Below are 24,973 nucleotides of genomic sequence, written 5' to 3'. Positions count from 1 at the left end.
AACACACGGACATTCAATGGCGATAGCAAGTCAGCTTTGTTAGGAGCAGACAAAATGAACCATCTGAGTCATACAACCCAATGATGTAACACACAAGAGACAAAAACCATGTCCCCTTCCGAGTAGTCCAATACACCACAGGAGACAGCAACTTAGCCACAGGTACTTTTGAATGTTAGTCAATTTAAAGCATTGGCAAAATAGATACCATTGTGCCATCAATCTATAATGAAAAGAAAAAAAAAACAAAAACAAACAAGAGTATGAGAAGTTTCAAACAATGGCAGAGAAGAAATGTACATGCAAATGAATAAAAACACCCAGCATAAAGTGTCTTAGTAAGGTGTAGGGCCTCCAAGAGCTGCCAGAACAGCTGTAATGCCTCTTGGCATCGATTTTACAAGTCTATGGAACTGTAGTGGAGGAATGGAAAAGATATTTTCAGAGCAGCAGCTCGTGACCATAGATTTTGGTGGGGCAGGTCGACATTAATAACGACTAGGCTCAATAAAAATACAGTCTAGAGGCTATCACACTTGACTTATGCTATAGGCTACTGTTTAGTGAATTTTTAAGAGTAATCCTATAATAGGCAGTTGAGAGTCAGCTGAACAGCTCGCTTTGAGTGGTTTTAGACATACCTTTGTTCTATAGTGTTCGATACAGCAGGTGAGTTTCTCAATGTGTGGCATGCACAGTAGAGCTATCATTAACCAAGGTTTCCATGTTTCAGCAAAATTTCCATCCCAACTACAACACAAAAACACTTTTTCTTCTTTTTCCCTCAGCCTTTGCATGGGAAACGATGTCACCGTGCGCATGCATGTCTGATGTACAAACGTTATCCAGTCTATAATCGTCCGAACCAATTCTACAGTAGAAATGGTTCTGTCCATCATAGACACACTGTCTGCATGTACCCTTTTCCTTTCTTGGCTGAAATGTATTCGATTTCATTGTGATCCTTTGCTATAAAACAAGAGCACAAAGTCTTGTTAAACTAGCCCAGTCTGTTCCTACCCATCAGACCACTCGGTGAGCTCTCAAACCCCATGAAGACCGAAGTAAAAAAACAAACAAAAAACACTGTGAAATAAACAAACAAATAAACCTGATGGCCCATATATGTAATGTGCTTGTCCCAGGTACCTGAGCTAGCAATTTGTCCACCACTGAGAACAATGAAGGTTCTTTTGTGGTCATATTTCTGGATATCCATCCATCCATCCATTTTCTGTACCGCTTATCCTATACAGAGTCACAGGGAACCTGGAGCCTGTCCTAGCCGACCTATTGGAGGGCACAATTGCACACAGACAGAATGTCTTTGGACTGGGAGAGAAACCCAGAGTACATGGAGTAAACCCCCAAAGCACAGGGAGAACATATAAACTCAGAGCATAGGCAGGATTCAAACCCCCAACCCTGGAGGTGCGAGGCAAACGTCCTAACCACTAAGCCACCATGCCCCCATTTCCAGATAAAGAAAAGTAATTTGATACATATTCTATAGCAATCTCTTAGCAAGGAAAGAGGATGTAATTATACCTTGCATCCATGCTGTAAACCTGAACAACAACATATTCTTTAGTTCGTCTGTAACACTACTGCACTTTTCACTTTCACAGATCTTAGTCCATCATTTTGTTGCTTTTGACTTAAACAAAACACTTCTGCCTAGATTGGCAGGACGATGATGCTATTATTCCATGTATATGCCAAGGTGAATCAAATACTGCTGTCTCTCAGGAGATATGACTTAAAGTTTGTGCACGCGAGTAGATGTGTGTACGTGTATGCACATGTGACTAGAGGAACAGAGCTGAGGGGAGGTAATGACTAAAATCTCAATGGAGAAACATGTTGTGAATGAAGTAATTAAGTCAGAGTCTCGCTTTCTCTCTCTCTCTCACTCTCTGCGTGGTATACTACCAGAGACACTTCATGCATTTTATCCTTTAAAAACAAACAAAAAAGAAAACCTGTGAGTGATTAGGATGCTTTACTATTTCTCCGAATTGCTCCAAATCACTTCAACAATGACACACCAAGCTCAACGCAGACAAGTGTTTGGATCCACCCATACACTATACCTGGAAATGTAGCACCATACACACATACATGCACGTCTATAAATGGTAAATGGTCTGCACTTATATAGCGCTTTTATCCAAAGCACTTTACACTGGTTCTCATTCACACACACACCAATGGTAGCAGAGCTGCTATGCAAGGCGCTAAATTGCCATCGGGAGCAACTTGGGGTTCAGTGTCTTGCCCAAGGACACTTCGGTATGTGGAGTCATGTGGGCCGGGAATCGAACCGCCAACCCTATGATTAGTGGACAACCCGCTCTACCACCTGAGCCACAGCCGCCCCGTGTACTTTACTATAACCTACAGTACGTAAACGCCAAAAAAAAGAAAAGTACTCGCACACATTCGATTCTTGTCTTCTTGAGTTTCTCTGACTTACTCATGCGGTACATGCAATGCTATTATTTTCTTCTTTCTTTAATTCATCTTTAGTATGTATTTGTTTAATCCTGGTGTCGGTCATGGTGGAGTTAATCCTGGGAACACGAGGTGGGAATACATCTTAGAATTCCTCGATTCGTAACTAATGTTGAAATAATTTACAAGCTATTCCGTATTTATCCAATTCAGCTACTCTGTATTATTCAGTACAGTTCAGCTATTTATGTTTTTATTTGTGTGTGTGTTTTTCGCATGTGTAGGGCTGTTAACTGAGAGCCCAGCTGCACGCTGAATCTCTCTGGAACACAGAGGCTTTTTTGTCCTTCAGCAACATGTGGTAACAATCTATCAATGTCAGCAGCCACGCACTACACACTCACACATGCATACACACATTACTCTCTGAAACGGTGAGGGTTTTTTTTTTTCTTTCTCGTTCTTTTTCAACGTAATGCAACAATACGTTTGGACGCCACGGCCGAAGCTAAAGGTCAGAAAGCTCAAGTTATTGCCTTGTTTTGTGGTCTAGCTTACTAAGCTGACACTGATTTGTCCACCAAATCATCTCCACGGCATAATCAACCACCTATTGAATCATGTCAGGTCAAAAAGCCATGCTGACTCCGTCTCTCTCACTGGGATATGCCACGGTCTTGCAAACGCCTCCGCTCTCTCAGTGGTCAGGCGAAAAGGCAACGCTCTAGAGTCGAGGCCGGAGTGCACAATAAGTCAGCACTGTTGAGCCTCGCCCGCTGCGGTGATTATCCTCAGCTGATTGGACAGTTTTACTGCCCTGACTTTGGCCCTCACCCACGGCACAGCATTCCTAACTTTCTTTCACAGCACGTCCTTTATCCAACGCATACACTACTCGTGAAATGGTTTTTCCATTCAAATCGACAGTATTTAAAAGGCTTGATTCAAATAAATCAAAGGATTGGGAGGAAGTGAGTCGGTGTGAAGATGAGATGATATCACCGATAAGAAATGTGTACCTTTTTACTTTTCTAGAGGGACTTGATGACAATCAGTGATGGAAAAAACTTGTGTGTGTGTGTGTGTGTGTGTGTGTGTGTGTGTGACTCAGTCTGTTTATGTGTGCATGTATTCCATGGAGGCAACTAATCCTTTCTTAGTCTCCTGGTAGGATTTACATGCATCATAACAACAAAAAGCCATGCACCCTTACATATACAAAGACACACACACACACACACACACACACACACACACCTTCCTGAAGTTTAGCACAAGGTCATTTTATGTGTACGGGCTGATTTGTGAGGAGAACTTTCCACCGCGGTGAACTTTCTGTGAAACGCAGAGATGCAGGGGTACGCATCTGTGAAATTTCCAGGAATGATCATCGAGCATCGATGCGCTCGGTAGGAAATTTATAGTTTTAATAGATTTAATAAGCAAAGGAGAGAGAAACTGAGTTAAAGAGAGAGCGAGAGAGCGAGAGAGAGAGAGAGATTTTACTGTAGGGAGGGAGAGAGTAAAGCCGGACCATTGACACGTAGGACGCAGTTTATAAATAAACTCGGACCAGGCGCTGATGCTGCACAGGAGAGGAGAGATATTTATACACACAATACACACGCCCCTTAGGAAAAAAAAAAATGCTTAGACCCACAAAAACACACTTGCGAAAAACACGAAGCATGTCTACAGATTTCCGTCCGTCCCTCCCTTCTCTCTCCTTCTTCCCATTCCCAGCTGCTCTATGTGCTGGATGGTAGAAGAGAACATTCCATTCCTTACTACCAAATGTGTGTGTGTGTTTTTTCAACCCTCTTTTCCGGACAGCACAAGGCGTCTCTCTTCATTTGTGCCCGAGTATTTGTTGGCCAGGATTTGTGTATATGCGATTGTACTGTAAACAGTAAGCGGATTCCAATACACTTAAAAATGTATGCAGCATCAAGAATCATTTTGTCAATAGGTCTGAAAGAATGTGCATTGCATAATACGGCACACTGGAAAGATAGTCTTGTTTTCCATGATAGAGGGGGCGTCGGCCTTTCCAAACCACCTTCAACGGCCAATCAGGGGGCTAGAACAGAGACTGTGTTCTTGCTGTCAAACTGACTGATATCTCACACATGCACACACACAAGTTCTTCTGAAGTTCAGAAACGCATCCCCGTCCTGTCGTCACAAGCAATCGAGCAACATTATCATTCATCTTAGCATGCTCTTTACCACATAAGATAATCCAGTCAATAATGTCAAAACTTAAGCAATAAGCACGGAGCAGTCTAGTGCCAGAGAACTGCGTGTCCTGTCCTCCTGAGCGAGCCAATGTAAACACACATGCGCACTGAACCGGTGGAGAGAAAATAAAATAAAAAATAAATAAAAAAGATTTGGCACGAGGTAGAAAAAGAAGACTTGTGAGAACCGAACTCTAAGCCAATGCACGCTTCGGTTTCAGATGCACTTAATCCCTTTTAATGTTCTTATTCATTCTTGTACTTTTTTTTCCGTTTATTTTCCACTCTTGCGATCCATTCATTTGTTTTCTCCGAGTATGAAAGAGACTACGCACGTATATCCATTAACAAAACCAGTGCTGTGTTAGGGAACTCATGGATAATTCCGATCCGCGCTTCAATGCACAAAATTTCATTTGGATGGATTTACTGTAATGATTATTGATTATACAGTGGTGCTTGGAATTTTTTTTTTAATATTTCTGCATAAATATGAACGTAAACACCATCAGATTTTCACAAGTAGACAAAGAGAACCCTATTAAACAAATGAGACACAAATATTATACTTCGTCAGGAATTTATTGAGGACAATAACCTAATATTACATATCTTTAGAAAGCAAAAGTGTGTGCTTTCAGTATCTGATGTGACCCTCTTGTGCAGCAATAACTGCAACTAAACGTTTGCGGTAACTGTTGATCAGCCCTGCACGTCGGCCTGGAGGAATTTAATCCCGTTCCTCAGTACAGAACAGCTTCAACTCTGGGATGTTGGTGGGTTTCCTCACACGAACTGCTTGCTTCAGGTCCTTCCACAACATTTCTATTGGATTAAAGTCAGGACTATGACTTGGCCATTCCAAAACATTAACTTTAGTCTTCTTGAACCATTCTTTGGTAGTACGACTCGTGTGTTTAGGGTCGTTGTCCTGCTGCATGACCCACTTTCTCTTCAGATTCAGATCACAGACAGATGTCCTGATGTTTTCCTTTAGAAATCTCTGGTATAATTCAGAATTCATTGTTCCATCAATGATGGCAAGTCGTCCTCATCCAGATGAAGCAAAACAGGCCCAACCCATGATACTACCACCATCATGTTTCACAGATGGGATAAGGTTCTTATGCTGGAATGCAGTGTTTTCCTTTCTCCAAACGTAACGCTTCTCATTTAAACCAAAAAGGTCTATTTTGGTCTCATCCATCCACAAAACATTTTTCCAACAGCCTTCTGGCTTGTCCATATGACACAAACATGTGTTGTGAAGATCAGACTCTGATAGATCCCTGTTCTTTAAATAAAACAGGGCACTCACTCACACCTGATCATTGATCATGTCATCCCATTGACTGAAAACACCTGACTCTAATTTCACCTTCAAATTAGCTGCTAATCCTAGAGGTACACATACTTTTGCCACTCAAAGACATGTAATATTGGACCATTTTCCTCAATAAATAAATGACCAAGTATAAGATTCTCTTTGTCTCCTTTTAGGACTTGATCTGATGATGTTTTAGAGTCTTAAGAGGTGCTCATTAAATATGTTAAGTATAACTTTACACTATGGTCATAGTTGGATTCTTGTTTGGTCAGGAAAATCTTTATAAAATAAATAAATAAATAAATAAATAAATAAATAAATAAATAAGTTTTATAGGTACATGAAAAAAGTTTAAATATGTTTTCTTAGACAGTTTCAGGACCCTATCTGACCAGTCAAGTAGGAGGAGATGCCTTGTTCCCTCTAATCAGGAAATGGCTAAATGGTCCCTTCCTGTCAAGAGCTGATAAATGACCAAGAGACGACATCTCAACCTCAAGAAGTTTAGTACAAATCGTGCTCCACCAGCACGAAAAGAAAAAAACAAAACAAAACTGATATACAAGCTTGGCCCAGGCCACAAAATGAAACATGAGCTTTAACACTTCAGTAAACACGACTCATGCGCATACACACATGCTTATCCCCTGCTTCTCAATCCACTTCCCGCTTGTCTGTCCCACGTCCCCTGACCAATTCCAGCACCTCCTATAGTAATGGATCTCCAGGCCCTAGAGCTTAACCGGACACCCTGTATGGCCTTGGGCAGACTTGTGCACACGCTTTAAAACCACACACAAACTTTGGGCAACACAAATGTATTTTTAGCTACAGTACAGAACACTGTGTTCTTTAAGCTGAAGCCCCACCTGCCAAAAACTGATATCACAGTCACATTTTCAATCAGACCTTTGACCAGGTGTCTTTGCTGGCACTTCTAAGATGCATGTGGGTTGAAACGCTATTTCAGTCAAACCACAGTTGATCACAATCACACCACCTCCTGCCATCTGAACGGATCCCAATGTCTTGTGATCCGCAATACAGTCACAGCGGAAGTGTTTTGATATATTTCACATCATCAAAATGATACACTGTAGAATGAGTCATTCGTTGAATTTAGCTCTGTAGAAGCGACTTTATGAAATGAAATGCTGCTCTTATCTCATGACACTATCGTTGCGACACAGAGGGCGAATATGACATGTGATATGACTAATGTTTTGCTCAGACCTTCTGCGTGCCCATCTGGGGTCCATTAAAAATGAAGGGGAAAAAAAAACTCCAGGATAAGAGGCCCCGGTGATCTCCTCTCAAAAACATAATATCTGTTGCTTTCTTACATTTAAATGAAACTTGTTTTGAATGAAACTTGTGTGCGGTGATATTTTCATCTTGCGCTATAAATGATCGTAATGTTACTGTAGAGTCTGATCCGCAGCCTTATCTGTACTTGGCAGTAGCTCTGTGTGTGTGTGTGTGTGTGTGTGTGTGTTGCGCATGCAACACTGTATTTTGCTGAGCTCATCAGTCTAGGTCAAACCTCGCCCACATGCATGGCTCACTGCAAAGGAAAATGAACCTCCATCTTTTTTTTCCATGATACATGCATGCACCGTTGAATGCAGCATCAAATTCCAGTTGATAAAAGATCATCGGGATAAACACTACATGCTACATGAAATTAGCCCTCATCTTGGTTTTTCTCCTATATAGCCGTGATTTCCTAGGGCATACATGATGCAGGGATTCCACCAGACAACTCGGTCATGATGTAACCACGGCACACTGTACTGTAGGTCATGTGTCACAGACCACGCTGAAATAAATAATGGGAAAGGGTACTGAATCTTATATTACGTCTCAAATCTGATCTAGGAGATAGAAACACGATAAGAATGACAATTTACTCGCTTAACCATGTACCTAGTACTGGCATGTGTGTATAAAAGCCATGATGATAAGTAGTGAAAAAGGGTAATAGAAGTACAGTAGAGTCTCAGAAGAATGCATGTCATGGGATTTTCTGCTGTAGCAGCAATTCTCACCATCCCCAATGCGCACACACACGAACACTTTTAGTTCCGTTATTCCCTTGACTTTCGAGTCACATGACTTCCTGATTCTGCTACAACGTGGCAGCACGAAAAAAAAAAAACAAAGCCAAAAAAACGAAGGCAAGCTGTACTGCTTTCAATTTGGGGAGCCATTTGTTTTGTGACCGCAAACACACACATTTACACACAGAACGAACCACTAATATTTGTCAATGCTGACTAATTAAATATTTAAAAAAACAACAACAAATACACATGGATGGATGGATGGTTGGATGGATGGATGGATACACAATAAAATGCTTGATTGTGCGGCAGATATAGTGCTTTGCACTCAGTGAAAAGCTTGTTGCGTCATATATTTTACAACCCAATCTTAACACCCAACACAGGCAAAGCGTAAAAGAAAAGAAAGAAGAAGAAGAAGAAGAAGAAGAAGAAGAAAAAAGCATCACGTCAAACAGTAAACAAACCTCCTTGAACCTTATGCACTTTTGGATGGTGGAGCAGCACAGGCCTTTTCTTTGCATAACAACAATGGAGGAGACACTCCAATTTGTCACTCTTTTTGTTCATTCTGTCCTCTTGCACTTTTTACTCCGTTTCCTTCTCTCTCTCTCTCTTTGTTTCTCTCCAAGTCTTTGTTCTGGCTCTGCGAGGCGCATTTCCAGTAACGTAGCTCACGGGCATGATGAAACGCACTGAAACCCATCAAACGCACACTCCGAGCTCACACTAAAAATATTGATTTTCTTGCCTTGCTCTTCTCATAATATCTCATCATGCCCAATTTGTTTTTTGGTGGGGTTTTTTTTCTCTTCCGAATAATAAGTTCGTGCAGTTTGGTAGCAAGCTACATTGAATATTCCTATTTGATTTGCATCGCTATGATGGTATAAGGTGCACAGGATGAACAAGTCGCAGTGGTTTCTCTGTTTGAATTAGAATACCTCGGGGCACAATTAGTCCAGATGTTTTCAAACCACAACGCGGAAGACTAGGTACGTCGGCTACTACGTATCGATTCCCGAGGCGCACGAGAAGGAACGCTGTCCTGCTGAAGGAGCCGTTTCTTTTAAACATCCACTCTGAATTAGTGACTTTAGTAGTAATACTCTGAATAAAAACCTGAGCGTGACCATCTCTCGCCTTTGTGGAGCCTTCTGGCACAGTGCCAGAATCTCGCTTTCTCTCTCACACACACATATATACACATACACAAACTGGACCCAGGCCAAAACAGTTACACACATTGGCTCAGGCCGCACCCTGTTCTTCTCAAATGTATGAAAAGAAATGGACCTTCACTCCTAACCTCCTATGCCTGAGTGCACATATATTTCACCACTCAGCCAAGAAAGAAAGAAAGAAAGAAAAAAAAAGAATAGGCAAGGAAGGGATGAAACAGACTCGCAACCCTTCTGTGGCCTGTTGAAGGACTTGCTTGTTAAACTCTTCTGGGTGGGGGGGGGTTTGGGGCGACGGGGGGGATGATGAGCTGTTCGGGCTGAACGCGGACGACTCGAAAAACCTGCAAAGCAACACAAACGCTCTTCCACAGAAATCCTCAAAGCCTACACCCGCCTCCACCCTCCCCGAGGACTCGCATAATCGTACATCGGTAACACTTGTCTAAGAGCACTCATTTGTGCGAAATGGATCCCTTTACAAGACGACAGCGAGTGCTCGAGCGCACCTGAGAGCTTTGACGGAGAGGGATGAAAAAGATGGGAGGGGTTCATTATGCTCACACCAAACGTGTGTTTTCTTATCAGGAGCCGATTCAAACGCAACAATTTCCAGACAAATCCCCGAGCTCGAACATCATGAGTTACATATACATTAGCTTAGTCACTGTGGTTTTAGACAGTCGGTGGAACAAAAAAAAAAAAGGGAAGTGTATGTTTATATTTTCTTGCAGACGTGTCGGTCAAATCACGCGACTCCGCTGAGCAAACCGAGGAATGATGTAGCACCTTCTCGCTTTCCACTCAATCCATCGGTTGTTCAAAAAGGCGTGTCCTGACGGTCTCACGTGTCTTTCTCTGCTTCTTTCTGTGTGTTAGTTTAAGAGTGTAAGTAGAGTCCTTATGTAAATACAGCCTTCTCACACCACGACTTAAGATGACTTAAGGAAGACTTCCGTGACTTTTCGAACCAACCGCAAACGCCAAACTGAACCTGAAGTTCTGCCTGTTGCTGAAAACTGTCTACTTCTGCATTTATTCTGTTTCTGTGCGTGCGTGTGTGTGTTTAGAGGGGAAGGTTATAAATAGCAATGTAGTATTATAGGTTAACTTCTTCCTGAGCTGCAGATACTGCTAAAGTGCTTCATACATTCATATTTAGAGATGCTGAATGCACATATGTGTGTGGGCTGTCTGAAATCTGGGTAAAGACTGAGCACACCATCAGTGAATAATTTATTGGCAGAGCATTAAGTTCTCTGACAGGCCTTTACAGTGTGTGTGTGTGTGTGTGTGTGTGTGTGTGTGTGTGAGTTCACTTTTAGAGCTTGCACACTGTAAAATGCAAAGACAACCAAGCTCATGAGAGTGTTCAGAGTGGCTTTTCGGTCTAGACAGCTGCTGTGCGATGACACGACGGAAGTGAGAACCCTGATGTGTGTGTGTGTGTGTGTGTTAGATTTTTCAGGTGGGTATATAAACTGTAGTGCGACCTCGTGCAGCTCGACAAGTTCCCGCAAGTGGCGAACGGGTTTCAAGGGCGAATTAAGGGCGCAGACTTCCCGTGGAAATAGTTTCCTGCGAATGCACAGGGAGCACAGTGTCACCATGGGAACAAGTCAAAGTTCTGCAAGCGCACCCTGCATTTGAAAATGGTTGTGGAATTTATTTTAATCTGATGGCAAAATTGAATCCCCTAAATTATACACACACACAACAAAGCATGTTTAGAAATTGAAGATAGCTGCGTGGTTTATTTTTTTTTATATTTCTCCCCCCTCTGCGAGTTACAGTTGGAGTGTAGGAGGCCACTCCGTGGTTCTTTCTCTCTTTTTCTCTCCCTCCCCCTCTCTTCTAGCGCTCTGAAGGAGTGAGCTGGAGGGCTGCCAGGGTACACGGTCACAGCACACTCACTCACACACACACACACTGACCTACATACACTTCCACTGCGCTGAGTGGCCCACTGAATGTTCCAGCCAGTCACATGTGGGGGCGGAGTGCTGTCTAACCAATCGTGTCAGCTCTTCTATTCTTCACACAGTTCAGCCAGAAACAGACTGAAACAGAGAAAAGGTCTGAAAATGGAGTATGAAGGGGGAAATGGGCCATCATGGAGAGAGAGAGAGAGAGAGAGAGAGAGAGAGAGAGAGAGAGAAAGACAGAGAGAGAGAGAGCTCTATCGAGAATGAAACGAAGCCGACTAGAAGACCGAGAGACGCTAATAAAGAGCTCATTTAGAAATATGAACGCGGAGGCCGTGCCATTTCCCTGCCAATCACACCCACACACTTTTGACTGTCCTGTCGCCTGGACTTATTTCTAATTACACAAGAAGCATCGCTCAGCAATGTGAACTGAGCAGTGATACTGGTTTCAGTCTTGTTTTTTTTTTCCTTCTTCTTCTTCTCAAACTTCTTGTCTATTTAGATTCATTAACTTAGGTCATCCAAAAATGCAAGTAATTGATAGTTTGGGCTTCGTGGTTCTCAGGCACTCCAGCTGTTCTGGGACACGTTTCTAGCAGGTGGACGTGATAACTACTACACTACAGAAACTGTCATTCAAGTTCACTGAGAGTCCACAACAGTCCTGTGACCTCATCTGATTAGCCAGTGATAAAGACGAGACTGATAAAGAGTTTCCCCTCATCTGCTCGACCTTTGCTCGTTTTTTATCGCCTGAACTCCGTTTGTCTCTCACTTTCTTCCACTCAATTAGTCTTTCTGTGTGTGCTTCTTCACATGGTCATGGTATCTGGGTGTGACGGCGTTGCAGACGTAATCAACCGCAGCGAGCAGTTTATTGTATGATTCACTGACTGTTCTACCTGGAGTAATCACATATACATACTGAGAGCTGTTCACATGACCACCACCTGACTACTACTACTACTACATCTCTCATCTTTATAAACCAAAAAAGGTATTACATTCTGACTGATTTAAAATAAAAAATAAAAAAGTGCAGTACGGTGCAGTGATTCATTCAATTGGACATTTTTACATTTTGTAACGTGGCCACTCGGTTGCTTCTTGAAGACTAAACGTGCTGACTTTTGGTAGACGGCGTTGTCTTGTGCCGTATTGTTTTCATTCCTAATAACGGAACCATGGGCTGTTAAAAATTTGGGATACGTTGTGATAACCAAACACCGAACGGTCAGGTCCGTTCAACTAATGCTGCGAGTTTCAACCTACACAGTTAATACCCTTCCTTTCAATATTACGGGTTATTTCTTGTACAGTCACGATATACTGTATAATCCCAATTAATCCATGTGGTCAAGGAAAGTTCAAGGGGGTGAAAGTTTATGCAAAGCTTTCTACATCGCCTACATAAAATATACCTATTATTTATACTATTTTTTTTCCCCTTCAACATTTGATCAAAACGTGCGACACGGTGTCTAGCAAAGCATCGATGCATAGAACCAGTTGTAATCGGAGGTTGTGTGGGTTTTTTTTTTTTTTTTTTTTTTGCACTTGCAGCTCTTTGTGTTTTCATGGAAAAATCTCTGAAGCATCGGCACAGCTGCAGGAAGCGGGAGGGGAAAGAGGGAAAGAAATACTAGGTGAAAGAAAAGCAAAACAAACAAAAGAGAAGGAGACGGGAAAGGAACATTAACCAGTATATACACGAGAGAGAAGGAGAGAGAGAGAGAGAAAGGGCATGAAAGGCAAAGGCAGCTTGGATGTTTGCTAAATTGATGGAGTACAAACGAAAAATACTGGACATGTGATCCATTATACAGTGTGTCACTGAACACAAAAGCAATCCTATAGACATGCAACCATACGGTAAATTAATCAGGCTAAAAGCCCCGTCAGGCATACAGTGATGTCACCATCAACTGATCCAGACTGCTGATGCTCTTGTTTATCTATCAATCTTTTTTCCTTAATCCGTTTCTCCTGACCAACAGTTTTCTCCTTCCAACAGCTTAATATCTACGTATGTACATACTGCTCATGAGCAGAAGTCTACACACTAAGCGTGACTGTGGCTCAGGTGGTAGAGCGGGTTGTCCACTAATCGTAGGGTTGGCGGTTTGATTCCCGGCCCACGTAACTCCACATACCGAAGTGTCCTTGGGCAAGACACTGAACCCCAAGTTGCTCCCGATGGCAAGTTAGCGCCTTGCATGGCAGCTCTGCTACCATTGGTGTGTGAGTGAATGAGACACAGTGTAAAGTGCTTTGGAGAAAAGCACTATATAAGTGCAGACCATTTACCATTTACCATTTTTGCTATATGGTCTATTATGCTAAAAACTAATTCTAGGCTGAAAATCAATCAATCAAAACGCTACGATATCAACGAGTCTGTTGTCGGTGTACGAGCCACCGTTACAATCAGAGGACGTAAAAAGTCATCATGTACGACGCATCAAATCTTGAACACCTGGAATGGACATTCAGAGCTTCTTACCATACAGTATTTGTATGTGTGTATTACACCTGTTGTAAATATTCACAACCATAATGCGCGTATTGCTGGAAAGAAAGGACAAAAGGACTCTCACTTTTGTCACTCTACGGGAATCTACACGGTCAAGTGACGGTGCTGTCCTCTATGCACCAAAGCACTCGACGTAGCCTGGAAAGATACGCTGGCAAAGCTGAAAGACGTGCTGTTTGCCTAACCAAATTAGCGGTGATGTTCTGCTCAGTGCAACAAATTCGGAGAAGGAAAAAGAACTACTCGGTACACGGTTTGGCACGAAGTTGCACTAATGCTGTACTATGTGAGAGTGAGTCTAGTCTGCTAATCTGAGATTTAAAAAATAAAATAATATGGAGCTAGAGAGCGATAGAGCATGATCCCAGACTGAGCTGTGTCAAAAAATGTAAATAAATTTTTAAAAAATGGTGGAAGAAGAGAAGGAACAGGAAATGAACAACCTAGGACTGTCACAGTTTGTATTTTGCATGAAACAATGCCAATGCGCATACACACCACTTAGGAGCTTCCAGCTGGACTCTCTTGCACCATTCTCCCTGACTTAACCTACTGTATGTTCACACTAGCAGGCAACAAAGCGACGGGCGACTACGCATTTTCTGTGTATGCGCACAAGACGGAACTGTCATTTCAGCGACAGTGAAAGCGTCACGTGAATGGAGACGGTCCATTCAGGAAATGTTAATGTGAACGATTCAAACGACTGGCTCGAATGATTCCTCAGACCAATCCTCTGGCACACGTCTGGTCCGACTTTACTTCCTTCCTGCAGTTAATGTCAGACACACAACAGTATATATTAGTCGCTCCCGGATTCCGTGATTTTGCGATCACAGAAATGAACGCAAAATCAAATCAACTCCGCAATATCCCGAGGAGCTTGCAATTTTTTAAAAATGACCACCGATTTGGGCCAAGACGCGTCATGTGACGTCATCACAACGTGCAATCAACCAAAGCCCTCTTCCATTCATGCGCGTCGAACATGAGGAACAGGAGTACAGATAAAAGGCCTCATTTACCAACAAACATCACTTCGAAAGAGCGTGCAAAACTATTTCGTGCGATTGCGATTTCGCCAATTCAAGTAGTTTTCCACAAAAAACAAACAAACATACATTTTATATAGAGACACTACAAAGAGAAATAAAGTGTAGAAAGGAAGAAGCAGCACTCGTCAGTGTCTCTGGTGAGTGTACGTTACTAGCACATTTAGCTTGGTTTGCTAGAGAAGCCTAGTACGTAACATGAAAAACAAACTTGCAGTATATTTTATGCAAAAGTGGTGCGTGTAATTGGTATAATGGTCTAGAAGTCACTTCGGGCTCATTAGAGAGTGTGAACACAGGGTTAATCGCTGCACTTAGATCAATTTGGGAGTGTGTGTTAACATATCCTTCATTAATATTACAGAAAAACTGTCAAAGAAGAAAGAAAAAGCATCATATACAGGATCATATCATCTGAGACATTGCTTAAAACCAGTTCTCAACCACAGGCAACAAGAGGAGTAGACTGGCACACATACCTAACCATATAACAAATAAGGGAAGCTGTAGTGTGCTGTAGAAAGAGGCCTCGCTCACCAGGCTAACACATGGGGGATTCATGGGCAGGAGGGGGATGTATGCAGACACGGGAAAGTGAACTTGCTAAAGCCTGTGACGCTGTGCGCTCTGCATGTGGGACTCCAAAGAATGCGAGAATCTATCCTGTGAATGCACTGGATTGGTGTTTAAGGCACGGAGTCTGAATACCATAGCTACTTTAATGTACGGTAAAGTATGCTGTGTGTGTGTGTGTACTCTTTCAGATTCCTGAAACCCTGGCTAACAATATTGCCTTTCTATATGCACACATGCTCTGACTACGTTTAGAACCTCTTTCACACATGAAGGCTTGTAAACATCTAAAATGCATGCATGAAAGGCTTGCATGTGGCTGAATAAGCATTGCCCATGACTACTGCCATGTGCATACGTGTGTGCAGTTCTTCGTGAGAGGTCATGCCTGCTTTCATGACATTAAAAAAAATAAATAAATAAAAAGGAGTGTTTGCCAAAACAACCACTTATCCATTTACTCAAATTCCACTCCATTACACTTAGTTATGTATCCTTCTAGGGCACATCGAGGAGCTGTTTAACTATAGCACATGTTCAATTCAATTCAACTTTATTTGTATAGCGCTTTTAACAATGGATGTTGTCTCAAAGCAGCTTTACAGAACTATATAAACGCAAGATACAGATTTTAAGTGTGTAAATTTATCTCTATTCAGCGAGCCGGTGGCGATAATGGCGAGGAAAAACTCCCCAAGATGATATGAGGAAGAAACCTTGAAATGAACCAGACTCAGAAGGGAACCCGTCCGCATCTGGGTAATGAAGGATAGTGTAAAAGTAAAAGAAAGTTCATTATGGTTTTTATATGAAGTCTGTTGAACTAGTCCACTGTTCAGTAAAGGAGACCCGAGTGCAAAACCGCATGTGATAATTGCAGTCCAAAGGCCATAGCAACAACCGTAGTCCCAACATTTTATTATGTTAATGTAATTCCTGTGGATTACCGTTTATTACTTGGCAGGTTTTTTTTAAACCAGTCTTGGTATCTCTGATTTAAAGAGTCTGATTTGGAATGATAAGAAAGCCAAAGTAGAGGCATGCATGGGAATATTTATTTTATTTTATTTTATTAAATCCCAATCTACCCACTCTCACAGAAAGTTTGCCCAAATCTGGTTCCACAATTTTTTTTGGCTTGCACCTGGATGGGATATTTTCTAACAAACTTAGTTACAAACACTAAGAAAAGTTAGAACAACAATCGGTTGCCTACGCAACTTCGGTGCTTGGCCCCCTAATTACTCATTTAGACTACACTGACCTTGACGGAATAAAGCATTAAGAGTAGAAGCCTTTTGTAGTAGAAACATTTATAAGCCCAGTCTTGATGCACTCATGTATACCAAACTAGCAAACGACTCTCGTAAGGGTGTACATTTTAAATGATAAAAATGTGTGAAACGGCAGCTATTTACAATGGGTACGGGAAAGCCAGATGTGCAGAAAGACAAACACAAACAAAGAAATAGAGAAAGAGCGATAATAGTCCGCGTAAGCCAGGGCTCAATATGCCTTGGAGCTCTGGAGCAATTTCATGCCCTCATAAATGCTGTAGTGCAAAAGGGACGAGAGAGAGAGAGAGAGAGAGAGAGAGAGAGAGAGAGAGAGAGAATGGGGGAGGATAAATAGTGAACAAAACCAAAAGAACACACAAATCTAACCGCAAAATCGACTCAGCTCTAAGATCTAGATTAGAGCTTCAGCCTCGAATGTGTGTCAAAGTGCTAATAGCGTTACAGGCACAAACCTGTCCGCCTGCTGAACAGGCACTGAAACTTTACTGCAGGAGTTAGGCTCGAGTCCTGACGCCGCACTTTTCCTGCACGCCTGCTCACATATCAACCAGGCTGCCCTGAGGTCACAGTTAAGACAGGTGTGCAAACACTAAACATGTGGAAATTTGTGATAAAGGGCCTCCGATAGCTAAACGTGCTAAACGCCGGTCCTCGTTAGCTGTAGCCTGTAGAGCTAAGCCCTCAACTGACCTCTCGTATTTGGAACATACTTTACGAGAAAGCTTAGAGCTTAGTGTGTTCAGCTTAGTGTAGCTCTTTACCAACATATAAATCAGCACACACAGGGCTCGGAATGGAACCTTTCTCAAGTCCGAAGGATTAATTCCCCTATACGTTTCTTCCCGAGTACGAAGACAGCTCGTACGCTGTACAGTACATTACAGCAGCTTTGACTGGCAAATTTCATACTTGCATGTCGCTGAGGTGAATAAAACCGTCATTTGTTTAGTCACAGAGCGGGAGTCTACTAGCGTAGAGGCCTGCTGAAAAGGAAGTGAACAGGAATTGCGCAGTTCCCAGAAAAAAAAGAAATAAAAAAGGGAGTGAATTAACGATGTCGTTGATAAACATCAAGCTTAAAACCAGACGTCTCAATTGAGAAAAACCCGGCATGAACCAAAGCTGGGGAAAACAGTGTAAACACCATCAATCTTCCACTATCATACCCCGCTCATTCCGTTGTTCTCTATGTCCAGCTCTGCTTAGCTCAGCTCTTCCCAAGAGAGGGTACACTGGATCTTTACGCTGTCCGAGGAATGATTTCGGAATGATGAGCCACACCTGGGCCATGCTTCAATCGTCCATTGGAAATCGCAGCCATAACAGTAGATCTCATGGTTTTAATTGATTCACACACGGTAAGTAACCAAGGGGTACTAAAGCTACTAAAGGTAAACGGCGATTGAGGTAAAATACCACAATCTAGCCTTAATCTGGCATAATATTATGCGAGATCTCACTGAATCCCAAACGAGACCATCTCCATAAAGGCTGCTTGGGCAGTAATAATCCACAAGGTCCACTCCGACAGATGAATTAGACTGCGTGAGTAAAGGACGCCTTTCAAAAGTGTCCGTTTCTTCATTTTTTTTTTTTCACTACAGAGCTCGGTTTCTTTTCATCACCACCATCTCAGCGAGGAGCCCCAATCCTGACACAGAGCGCTAGCTTTATTGTAGTCAATTAATTTTTAATCAAGAACAATTTAGCCTCCCCTGCTCAGCACCGCTGCCGGGCCAGACAGCCTTAATTGGAGAGGACAGGTCGTGAGAAAAACAAATTAAACTTTCAAAAGCCTTGGGTCAGAGCGTTTTGGGGAGGAGCGTACCAGAGGGAGTGATGCAGGGTTGTGTTTGTTGAATAGTGGACACCTGAGGAGTATCTCACAGCATATGATGTTTACTGCTTGTTGATGGAGCAGAGACGAGGCTCACACTTCCCTCTTCAGGGAATTCTGATTCTGATTCACTCACTTTCAGTAACCGGTTTATCCTGAACAGGGTATATGGTGGATCTGGGAACACTGGGCATGAGGTGGGAATACACCCTGGATGGGACACCAGTCCATCCCATGGCACCATGCGCACACACACACACACACACACACACACACACACACACACACACACACACACACATATATACACATTCACACAGTGATTCACACCTAGGGGCAATTTATCTTATACACCTACTGGCGTGTTTTTTGGGAAGGTCGAAGAAAACCAGAGGAACCCCGAAGAACATTCACAGAAACAAGGTATAGACAGTGACCTGAGCTCAGGATCGAACTGGAGGCCGTGAAGCCCAGGTGGCCAACAACCATGCTCCTGGAGATCTACCTTCCTGAAGACTTTAGCTCCAACCTTAATCGTGCCCACCTCACCGTCTAATCATTGTCTCATAAGTCTTAATGATTAGACGGTCAGGTGGGCACGATTATAGTTGGAGCTAAAGTCTTCAGGAAGGTAGATCTCCAGGAACATGGTTGGTGACCATTGGTGAAGCTGCACCATTGTGGCGCCATGTCCGACTCCAAGATCCAAATTTTATTTGGGGATGGGTGGTTTGGAGCAACTAAAATACTCAACACTGCATGCATTTCTAATAGACTCCAACACACTCCTAAACACACACACCACAACCACCTGTGCTTATGCAAATTCTTGTATTTGCACATATGCAAGCTTTATTATTAAAGACAAGACGAGTTCAGACTTGAGTGACATGGAAATGTTGGTGGCTTGAAAAAGACATGATGCAATAAATGATTTCAAACAAACGAGTGTGCCTCCTCCGTGAGTGAGTGAGTGAGTGAGCGAGCGAGTGTGTGTGTTCATCTTGTTACCCCTGCTCTGAATAATCGCAGTTGTAATCGATGGAGACACATTTTGGAAATCTGCTCAAGATTTGTTTTAACATTTGGATGGAAAGGCATCTGTACTCTCGTAGCCCTGTCACCATGGCAACACATGACCATCTGAAAAACCTATGACTATCCTCGCTGACATAACCATCACTCACCTTTTTTCTTTTCTTCTTTTTCCTCCCTTTTCCACCCCACATACACGAATGCTTTGTGGTAGCAGTGCCAGCCAGAGAGGCGCCCACACCACCTCACCCTCTCATGAACTTACACCACACATGGGCAACCATGGCAACAAGCCACCAATCACATGACGCTACAAAAGAACACATTATTTACTTATGAGCACATACGAACCAGGCACAACGCTATAGATGACAGAGCGCTGCTGAAATGTGTATTTATTCAGTCAGTACCTGTTTTTTTGCAGGCTTGGGGACAATATAGCACTGAGCACTGTGTTTTCGCGAATGAGACAGAAGATGTATTGGAATTAAACACGAAGCCCCGACTCACTAAGCAACGACGCCAGTTCAGGAAATAGTCCGCAGACCCAAATCCTAATAGTTCAGACATGCAAGTCTTCTCTGTGCTTCCTATAGCAGGTGGTACAAACTCCACCGGATTGCGGCACAGTGGCCCGAAGCACTCAATACACTGTCCACATGGGGAAATGTGCATACGTTAAATAAAATAATAATAAAAGAACCAGAAAAGTGAATAAGTGTCTTGGAGAAGTAGTAATCATTTGGCATTAGCAAATTATCAATAAATTATCTTTGCTACTATTTCACTTACACATACACACATACCACACTGTGTGTGTGACAGATAATCAGAAGAGTCCCATCAGTCCATTCCACAATGCATAGCGTCATAAATTTTTCACGGACTGGCGACTGGGAGTTCATGAGCACTGCATTATTACCTATGTTGACCGTCCTACCCCATCCCCCTCTTCTCCAACCGCAGCGGAACAAAGGAAAGTCCGTCATGACGTCTAGATATGCTCGTTAGACATGCCGCAGTGGAGCTTCGCTTCAGTCTATTCAATTGACCTGTGTACAGTATGTAAAAACTCATCCCCTAATTCATGCAATTTAAACCAGACCTGTCCTAAGAGGACGCATATGATATCAAAGGCTTGGGGCAGAAGACCTACCCATACACACCCTCACCATCTCAGCTAAAAATACACAACTGAAATGCACGAGATCATTTGCCTGTCTCATTTAAAAATATTTGTAATGCTGGAACTGTGCCAGACCTTCAGTAATAGCTCAAGGAAGGAATGTGGTTTGGAGCATATTACGCAGGACACCCAGGTCTCTCTCTCTCAGACATGGAGAACAAAAGCTACGTATCTGAAGCAAGGTGTGTGCATGTACTGTATGGCACAATTAACATATAGGGCGGTTTGAATTCTCCAGTGACACCTGATTATAATGTAACTAATGTTTATATATATATATATATATATATATATATATATATATATATATATATATATATATATATATATATATATATAAAAACATATGAGAGTGTAAGAGAGATGCACGCTTGTTTACATAAGGGCTACTTTGAGGAGTATTGACTCTAAATATTTCTCTGAACACCTTCCACATATTGGTTTTATTCCACTGCAGGAATTTGTGAGGTTAAATCGAACACTTCAACACACTCTACCTTCCAGTAGTAATCAATAAAACAGACACCAAGAAAACTGTGGTCTATGGGATTACATTCAAGAAAGAAACCTACATGCTATTCAAGATCGGAGTTCTAGTGATAGTCATACCTACAATCCAAACACACACACACACACACACACACACACACACACACACACACACACACACAAACACCTCACCCGATGCTAAAGATACAGTACATCTTTGTGTACATCTCGTTGTGTGCCACGTTGTGAAATCTCTTCCCAATAAATGCAAGTTTTGAAAGCCTAAATCTGAGGAATCTGGTTACACCTGATGAGCACAGATTTCACCACACAGCAAAGATCGGACTGCTGTATAGCACGTTTGGAAATCTGTGTTTCGTCTTCACTTCAATTCTTAGGGATGGTCAGATAGATACAAATTCCTGGTTGTCGTTACTCCAGCCACACTGCTTCTGACCCACACTGGCCACCTACTTGATGTCTAAATACATTGAATTTTTAACTAGTGACACTGTATCTTTTAGCTCCTGAGATTTGGGGCATTTGACGCTTCATTATTAATTCCAGTGTAGCTTCTTCATACATGCAGCAGGTTTTGGTGAAAGTGGGCTCTCGTATTCATTTAGGCAACTGATGACCGAGTCAAGAAAATTGGCGTGAACATAACACAAACACAAGAGGAAGACAGATACCTTCTACTGAAAGGAAATGTAAAAGAATTCCAAACAATTGGGATTTTTTAAAAAAATATATGTTATGTTATTGTAGTATGTTGCAAGTTCAATTCTGAAATATGATTTATCCAATAGCGAGTAAGTAGCAAAGACATTACAATAACACTTGGAGTAGGTTCTACAAAAAAAAAAAAGTTTCATGTAATTAAACTTGTGACAAAGTTTATCCAATTCATTAAGCGATCTAGTTCAAAAACAACAACGCAAAGTCAGACCAAGACAAGAAACCGTTTAATACAAGCTGAGCTGAACAAAAGAAAGGCCAGAATAAAAGACATGGATTTTCATCACTTGTGTTGAAGTAACTCAAGAATGTGTATATATATATATATATATATATATATATATATATATATATTTTATGTAAGTGAATTCTGAACTAGCTAGTGAGACTGTAACATTATCTAATATTATGTTACACAGCACGTTTTCATCTGCTATTTGATTATAGCTAGCTATCATTAGGCCTGTTGTTACTTTTAGCTAATAAGTTAGGTGTGAGATGCTCTCCGCTGTTGACTTCCGTTACAGTTACTCTTTGTGTGTCGTCTGCCGTATAGCCACCTTCAGGCAGTATGTGTGCAGAATAACATATGAACTGGAACATGCCCAGGCAGGTTTTCTGTAAGCTGGTCATGTTGCAGGAATAGGAAACAAGTCACTTAAAAAAATTATTATTGTTCATGTACAAGGTTAAATTCTCCATGAGATGCCTATAGGCGGTTCACACAATGGAGTTCTATGGAGGTGTGTGTGTCTCTCAACATTAATTATTGGATAATTATGATCATGGTGTGGTCAGGGCAAGAAAACAACTTGTTTTTGTTTGGGGGTGGGAGGGGGGGTTGGTTTCAGACCCATAGCTTGTGTCATGTGTCATACAAGCCACAACAGAGAGACTTGTCAGTTCATGTGTACGCTTTTTTTCTTTTTCTTTCTTTCTTCAAGGTATTACAGGTTAGCAATGGTGCTTAATGCATTCAATTATGAATACTTAGCAATTGAGTCTGCATAAGCTCACTGCATTACACTGATTTATGTTTCTTTGTGTCGTTTATTTTTATTTTCTAAAGAAGTCAGAGTAATTAGGTAAGTATTCACGCACCCATTTTTTTGTTGTTGTTGTCAAATATCCTTTGAACAACGAGTTCAGCAAATATTTAAACGCATGAATAAACGCTTTGTTTACATATGAGGTCATAGGCATCGCCAAGAAACTGAGTCACGCGGGCGCTCCTGCTGCTGTGCTTAAGCGCGCGCCCGTCTGGAGACGCACGCACGCACGCACACTTGCGCACGCGCGCCAGAACATGTGTTCCTTTTGTTTTTGTTTTCGTTGTAACAAATCGGGGTGCACTCAGCGTGAGCACGAGAAAAAAAAAACAATGGATTCGAACAGTGCACACGTACCTTCCAGCCAGCGGAGCTGTTGCTGTCTCCTTTGTCTTTGAAGTAGGGGACATTTCTGACCATCCAGTCATAGATCTGAGAGAGAGTCAGTCTTTTGTCCGGCGTGCTCTCGATGGCTTTGGTGATAAGATCTGCGTAGGACAGGTTACCCCAGGCGTTCCTGCGTGATGAGGACTTGCGTGGGGTTTGCTGCTGCTGCTGCTGCACCCCGTGTCCATTCACCTCAGCAGCGCGCGCTTTAGCCTCGACCTGGCTCTGCTGATCCTGATCTCCGCTCGAGCTCAGTCCATCAGGCCTGCCATCGTCTCCATTAGCGCTCACAGCCATTGCACTCTCCTCCTCATCATCCTCTTCCTCCGGGATGATGTACGTGTCGTTGGCTTCTGGCTTAACCAAGCTGGACTCCGGCAGCGGCCAAGTGCATGACCTCGGCCGCTTCTGTGGCTCAAAGTCAGGATCAATGGCCACGTCCAGACTGGACAGAGGCTCGGGGGATGTCGTCTCAGCCATCGAGACGTCTTAACCTGTAGACAATCGCACTACTGCACGAGCTCCCCGGTGCAAGTTCAGACGCGTAGAGGCGCGCTGTCAAAGTGGCGTGCCATGAACGCGTCCGGATAATCTGTACAAAACACACATGAAGAATTAGACTATAGATGGCACGTGCTTTTCGGTAGAACTGTGCACGCTTATAGTCGAATATGCTGATCTATGTATTGTAGTCTAACCACACACACCATTCACCAGGACCAGTTCAGATCCCGCAGCCTTCCCCGCCGTACACCGGACTCCGTTTCTGCAGCGCGCTCGAGCTCAGACCGAGCACTGATGTAATGCAGCTGTAGATCTCACGCGCACTTCGCCAATGGCCGAGAAGAGAGCGCAGCAACGTCACCAAAACCCATCCCATTCAGTGAAATCTCCATGCGCTCACAAGAGGACCAGAATTAGATGAAAATAAAAATAATAAAATAAATAATAATAATCAAATAAAATGCGCAGCGTCAGATCAAGAAAGCTGGATTATATTATATCATTGCTCGTATGAATCATTCGGCTTCCCTTCTCACAAGAGAGAAAGCTGTGCAAAATAGAAAGAGAGAGCGAGAGAAAGTGGGGACACCAGTTTACAACAAATCCAAAATGCTCTTGTTCTCTAACTGCACTCTCTGTACTGTAAATCATACCCACAACCCCGTCCTCCTTCAGTACTAAACGAGCTACTGTACAACTTATACAAAGGACTGACTGCAGAGACTGACAGAAAGCGAGCGAGAGAGAAAAGATTAAATCCGTCATCCACCCCCTCCCCTGCGCGTGGGATCGCCTTTTAAAGGGCCATGCCCCGTGAAGTATACCAGGCACGCGCACGAGAGCATGTTCAGACAAGCCCAAGATTGCCAAATATAGTGCAAGTTGCAAGAGAATGAAGATTGTGAGTGATATTTATATTGATATAACCTTCATACTGTAGAATACAGGAAATGCACGTGTTGTTTTTTTGGGGGTTTTTTGGTAACATGTAAAGGATACATGTTTGGATTGATGTAAACAAACTTACTTTTAATAAGTTAGAACATACAATGAGTTCATACATACATACATATATATATATATATATATATATATATAT

The 24,973-nt window shown here is 42.4% G+C and overlaps 1 protein-coding gene across 1 annotated transcript in view; it reads right to left on the bottom strand.

Moving 5' to 3' along the window:
• foxo3b (forkhead box O3b) overlaps nucleotides 1-24,642 on the bottom strand; it is a 30,517-nt gene extending 5,875 nt beyond the window's left edge. The window contains exons 1-2 of the mRNA XM_053647291.1: nucleotides 24,078-24,642; nucleotides 23,341-23,962 (exon numbers count right to left, since the gene is read on the bottom strand). Coding sequence (XP_053503266.1) covers nucleotides 23,341-23,850 — 510 coding nt within the window. The 5' untranslated portion in view covers nucleotides 23,851-23,962; nucleotides 24,078-24,642. The remainder of the gene's footprint in view (nucleotides 1-23,340; nucleotides 23,963-24,077) is intronic.
• Between the last annotated feature and the right edge of the window lie 331 nt (nucleotides 24,643-24,973).

The sequence above is a fragment of the Ictalurus furcatus genome, chromosome 2 (assembly GCF_023375685.1).
Source record: "Ictalurus furcatus strain D&B chromosome 2, Billie_1.0, whole genome shotgun sequence".
Lineage (NCBI taxonomy): Eukaryota > Metazoa > Chordata > Actinopteri > Siluriformes > Ictaluridae > Ictalurus > Ictalurus furcatus.
Note: the sequence above shows the minus strand (reverse complement) of the source record. Positions and strands in the feature narration are given on the sequence as shown.